The 5,817-nt window shown below is 46.8% G+C and overlaps 2 protein-coding genes across 2 annotated transcripts in view; one reads left to right on the plus strand and one right to left on the minus strand.

The window, feature by feature from the left end:
* The first annotated feature begins 44 nt into the window (after positions 1-44).
* On the plus strand, positions 45-1,266 carry CSUI_005041 (uncharacterized protein). The gene has a single exon (XM_068065221.1). The coding sequence runs from the start codon at positions 94-96 to the stop codon at positions 526-528; it is 435 nt and encodes a 144-aa protein (XP_067922806.1). The 5' UTR covers positions 45-93; the 3' UTR covers positions 529-1,266.
* A 1,758-nt stretch (positions 1,267-3,024) lies between these two features.
* The window catches only part of CSUI_005042 (uncharacterized protein), a 3,283-nt gene continuing 490 nt past the window's right edge, over positions 3,025-5,817 (minus strand). The window contains exons 1-3 of the mRNA XM_068065222.1: positions 5,477-5,817; positions 4,360-4,493; positions 3,025-3,837 (exon numbers count right to left, since the gene is read on the minus strand). The exon at positions 5,477-5,817 is cut by the window's right edge and continues 490 nt beyond it. Coding sequence (XP_067922807.1) covers positions 3,690-3,837; positions 4,360-4,493; positions 5,477-5,482 — 288 coding nt within the window. The 5' untranslated portion in view covers positions 5,483-5,817 and the 3' untranslated portion in view covers positions 3,025-3,689. The remainder of the gene's footprint in view (positions 3,838-4,359; positions 4,494-5,476) is intronic.

The following is a 5,817-nucleotide window of genomic DNA, read 5'->3' on the forward strand; positions in this document are numbered from 1 at the left end:
GAGAAGAATGAGGTTCTAATTTGGAAAGAGCCTGATGATCCCGTCACATATCCGAGAAGGGACTTACCTCCCCTAAGAGGCTTGGGGCTGATCATGGCAGGTATCGTTCTTGCCACGTTTAGTTCTCTCACGGTCGTCCCTGTAGTTCTAGGTGCCTTTGGAACGGGGAGATACGTGGGTTCAATCATCGAGAGAGATTCGGCACGAAGGAACAATGAAGATGAAGAGAGGCGATACAATGCCAGGAGGGAGATTGTGAGAGCAAAGAGGCGGAGACTGTGGCTCCAGACTTTCTACTCAAGCCAAGCTCGAAAAGCTGCTGCTGAAAAAGCTAAGAGAAAGAGGAGGAGAAAAGAGAAAAAACAGACTAGTGAAGGCGGGCGAGAAGAAAGTGAAAAGGTTGAGAGGTTAGCAGAACGCTCGAACGAGCTCACGAGTCCGGAGGAACGCGTTAATTTCTCAGCTGCCGAAGATACAGCAAATGAAGAAGGTGAAACTGCGGAAGACAAGGAGAATACGAATTCGTAGAGAAGAAATCCGTCGAAGAGAGAGCCGCACGCGTAACCTCTGCTCGTGCAGCCGGAACTATGATCAAATTGGAGAGAGCTGTAAGCTTGATACTGTGACCTTGGTGTTGTTGCTAGACGGTTAGTTGGAGACTCCTGTCCGTTCTGGCGCATGTTGTTGTGTGCGCGGGGTGTGTATACCCATCTGTCTTCATATCTACCCATGTGTGTGGAAGAAAGGTTTGCGGGAAAGAAGTCCAGTGTGGTGGCAGTTTCCTCATTTATCAGTTCGCGCTGGGCAGGCTTTCTGAGTGTGAGTGACGAGAACAAGATGGGGAAAGAGTTGTCCTTGTGTACTGTTACTTTTTTCTTTACGGCGTGGATTCTCCCAGTAGACGGACGCCATGTAGTAATGCACACCAAAGCATCGTTTGCTAGCGAACTACGATGAGGAGCAGAGAGAGGAGGGGGTCGCGACGTCATCGTAGAGGGACGTGGTCGTGTGTGAGCGCGGCCTATCATCAATCGGAGTAAAACGGGGAGAGGCGTAACACCTTTCCTCTCTCAGCTGTCTTGAATGATTTCAGCAGTAGGTTGCTGGGAAGGCTTGTATACCCCAAGCATCAATGAGGTGTGGTTACCCGTGTAGCACCCTTCTATTCTTCTCCCTTGAAGACGACCTCTTTCTCCCGTTAAGACAGTGAACATGTACATCAGAGTGAGTCTTTGAAACCAAGCAGTGTTCAGCGTGGATAACAGCTCAACGGAGGAAGAAGCCTTCTAAGGTATCCGTGGTACTTAGGCTTCGCATTTTTTTTTTCATTGGCGACAAACAAACAAGATATCCATTGGAGTGGTAGGAACCGCTGTTTCATGTGGAGGAGACAGAGGCAGACAGACAGCAGGGTGCCTGAATGTTTTAAACCATTGTGTTTCTAGCACATGCTGTCGGCGTACTTTTAGCCACTGCTCCATCACTCCGGGCCCGCCCAGTACGTCTTTCCTTCATGTTCTTGAGAGCCGGTGGGTGTGTTTATATAGGGAACAAGTTTTTTGTCGCCTGCATCTGCGGACTAAACTGGTTCTATCATCAAGAAAGAAGTGCGGTGTGTCCAGGGGGGATCGCAGATGACGGACGGATGTGTGCCACTGACAACACTTCCGGTTTCTCGATCAGTGACATCAGAAAGTCGGGCTTACCCATGTAGCATGTGCGGGCATTTGGCATCGCGGACTGTATGGAACTGTGACGGCGTCGTCTTCCGAGGACGTAAGTCAGATTGCTATTGACCTTACGAAGTTCCATTCTAAGAAAATGTGTAAGTAGGTAGGTGACTCACCTCTCGAGTTTTTTTCCTGTACCCAAGCGTCTTCTCGACATACACGATACTCAGCTCGACACTAAACAGGTCGTTCCAGCTAGCTGAAGCCAGCCGCTGCATTGCGTTCAGGGAGGCTCGAGGTGAGCGGCAGAGACTTAAGGCGAAAACGCCATACACGGACGATGTCATTTGAAAACCCTCTCTATCGTTTCTCTTATGCTCTCCCTGGATACTTGTTGTCAGAGCAAACAACGAATGTTTTCTCTCCGCTCGGAACACGAGAGTCAAAAAGCTAGTGATCAAAGAGCACTAGTCCAGACAGACAGCGGTCCTCAGGAAGCGATCGCACGAGACACCGGTCACTTTTTCCGAAGATGAAACACGTGGAGAACCCGTCAGTGAGCTGAAAGCCCGCGTGTAGTGCGTAAGGGCAGTAACCGGTTACAGGTGGCGATCGACCCGACAGCTCTGTCGAAGGCATCCGTAACCGTCAGTCGGCTTCGTGGCGGGTCTGAATTGCAGCGTTGTATCTCGTTGATTTCTTTCTAGTATTGCGAGCCCGAGAGCGACAAGAGTCAGTTAGTCGGCAACGGGCTCATTTCAACTCCTAACGATTGATCGCACCCTGGCCGGTGTCGTCTAATTAAGAAAACAACGGCGGCGGTGAGACAGGAACCGGGATAGATGTGCACTGTACAGCGAGTGCCCCAAGAATTAGTCAAGTAGCTATCCATCATTCATGGGTAAGACAACATGCGTAGGATAGTGAGAAACTCGTCGTTGTTCCGTGATCATTTTGCGGCATCATGATAGAATAGAAGAGGCACCGACAGCTCTCATTCGGCTAGGTGTGAGTTTTTGCTCGATTTCTCTCGTACCGTAGCTTACTAGCTACCATCCCGTACGGAGACTTTATCATTAGTGATCACTGATAGCTAACAAGATTCTTCTCCTACAGTAAAGTGAATGTCTTTGTCCGGTAAGAGCCACCATGTTACTGCTGTTACGACATGTCAGCCAGCCTATTGGAAAAGAAGAGAAGAACGAGGAAGCTTCTGTTGAAGAAAAGGAGCTCTCAAGTCGGGTTGCCTTTCCTAGAGAATATCTCTCTTTCCTGTCTTTCCCGTATCTGTTCCTTTTTCTTGAACCTTCGTTAAAACCCCTGGCAAGAAATTCCGCAAGACAATGTGCCGAGAAATCAACGCACAGTTCGTCGTCGTTCTCCTCATCACTCAAGGCGCGACGCGACTGTCCTCTTCTTGCCTAGACATCGTCATTGTTCGAGAATTCTAGATAAGAACGAAAATTCCTTCCTAGACAAAGGATTTGTATCTTCCACACGGACACCATCCGAAGACAGATCCATACATAGGTACATGCATGCTCCATCCCTTTTCACCTTTCTTCGTCTTCTCTTTCTGCCCCGCCCTCTGTTTGACTCTTCCCATCTCTATAGAATGACTGCAAGGTGAATCTATCTATTTATCTATCGACCCTCGATGTCCCCCTGTCCCCCCCCTCTCCACGGTACCAAAAACGTTCATAGACCTACTCATCACTTCATACATGTCGATTCTTTTCCTTCTCCTCTCTCAGCCATATCCTCTCGCCGTATCTTTTCTGTCCCACCCCACTCGCTCGCCATCACGAATGAATTACAGTCATCTCATCCGTTCATTCTCTCTATCTCAGTCATCCCCCCCTTCTCATACAAAAGGCTTTCGTGCCGAAGTCTTATATTCAAATGTGTAGAAAGTCAGTAAAGCCTGATGGATGGAATGACGTGAAACCCCATAGCGACGCTTCTCATTTTCATCTCCTTTCATCTCTCTTCTCCTCCTCCTCATCCTCCTCTGTGAATTCACAGATTGAAAACTCGGCGAGCAACACTCTTCTGGCACTGAAGTAGCTGAAGGGTCGTGCGCTCATCGTTACACCCATCTAGTCGAAAGTTGTGTCGATAGCACTGAAAGAAAGCATCTTCGTACATACCGCACTCACGCGTCATCCTGCGTGCAAAGGCAAAGTAAGTAGAGAAAAAGATCAAAAAGAAACCAAAGCCAGAGAACAGGAAGGGCAAGAAAGAAAAAGAAAAGAGATGAAAGTATTGTTTAAAACTGCCTGCTTGTTCTCTATATTAAGGACGTTTTTAATCGCCATGGACTTACTCAATCAAAAGGAAAGAACAACGGGAAGCTAACTGCTTAGATACAAGGCGCCTCCGGCATGTCCTATCTATCTATCTATCACTAATCTATCTAGCTATCAGATCGTAGATGTACTGAAGAAGGAGAGTTGCTTCATAGACCTGTATGTAGACAGAGACGCCGGGATGGTAAAAAGAAAAGTCCTCCCGTCCTAACGAATGGATAGGTCAAGAGACATGCGACTTCGGCTTCGCCATGGATGACTCAAACAGAGAGAGATGTCAAAAGGAGAAAGAGAGAGATAAGAAGTCTGTCTGTCTGATCGATCATTCATTCTTCTTTTTCTTCTTGTTCCTAAAATGTGAAACACGTCTAGATACTTACACATCAGCCCCAGCCTGAAGCGCTCGACCTTTCACAGCCAGGCAATCTTCTTGCCCCTTGGCCTGTGTATCTCCACTTCTTCTTCGTTTACATTGCTCCAGTGCGTTATAGTGAGCTCGAGCTTCTATCACACTCTAGAGAACACCATAGAGGAGAAGAAGACGAAGAAGAATGAAGAAAGGAGATGTAGGTGCTTTCTTCGATATGCGATGTCTACTGAAAGAACTCATTCGATTACATGCAGAGGAAGAAGAGAAGAGACAACAGAACAGAATAGAAAAGAAAGATCAAGCCATTGGCAAAACGGAATTTCTGATATCCTTTCTCTTCTTCTAGAGTGCAGTTGTCCTGGAAGTATGAAGGAATCTACGAGTTATCAACACCCTATTATCGTTGTATTCATTCTCTCTCACTTCTCTCTCTTCTTTCTCTTGCCACTTCTACTGACCTAGCCTATCTGCTTAAAATCTAGAGAGGCAGGCTACGGAAGAAGAATAGAATGGGTCTTCTGCATATACATTTATAGGTAGACATTTATAAATGGGGGATTGTCCCTGCTCTCGATCACATGCGTCCACACATCTTCATAAATGCCTACACACAGGTCTACAGAAGGGAGATCTTTCGTTCTCTCTCTCTGTCCTTTCTTTTTTCAAACATGTCTTAAAAAAGCGCAGTCGACTTTTTCACAGCTAGGAGAGAAGCCCCTAAAGGAGGCTGTAGAGAAACATATGAGGAAATTGATCTATCTCGATGAGTCGAGACGTTCTGTGTGAAGAATGAAGCTATCTGCTTCTCCAGACAGTCCACGTGGCTAGCTGCATGCCATATACAAGATATATATTGAGACGTATACATGTACGCACTTCTCCGCCGCGCCTCTAAAATAGGTACCCCCCACGAAGAGCAACGTGTTCTAATCTACAGAAGATTCCTTGTCTTCTTCTTTTGAACTGAATATGTGTGTAGATGATAGAGAAGAGAGAAGAGATTGCGTGCATGGATCCTGACTGGATAATACCCTGTGGACTATTCTCAATAGGAAAGGTTAGAGAGGGGAGAACAAGAAAAGGAGAGAGATGAAGGAATAGAAGAACAAGAAGGGAGAATATCTCACCGCCATCTTGACTTTTTAGATAAAAAAGGAGCTTCCTCCGAAGAAGAAGGACCGTCTTTAGAGAAAAATAGAGATGACAGTGAACGAGTGAAGTCTGGCCGAGCTGTATAGACACCTGAGAGAGAAAGAGAGAAAGAGTAGAGGTACGAAGGAACGAAAGAGAGGTGTGGAGAGGCCGAGAGCACAACTGTGTTGGTCACCCTAAGAGGCGAAGAGCGTGAACTCGAAAGAAAAGAAGAGAAGAAAGAAATAATTCAATCGCGTGACTGAAAACGAGGCCTTTCTTCAGAATGAGACGGGAGCTGGCTTGTCCTCGGAAAAAAGAAGGAAAAATCGAGCAC

The sequence above is a fragment of the Cystoisospora suis genome (assembly GCF_002600585.1).
Source record: "Cystoisospora suis strain Wien I chromosome Unknown contig_2412, whole genome shotgun sequence".
In the NCBI taxonomy this organism is placed as follows: Eukaryota; Apicomplexa; class Conoidasida; order Eucoccidiorida; family Sarcocystidae; genus Cystoisospora; species Cystoisospora suis.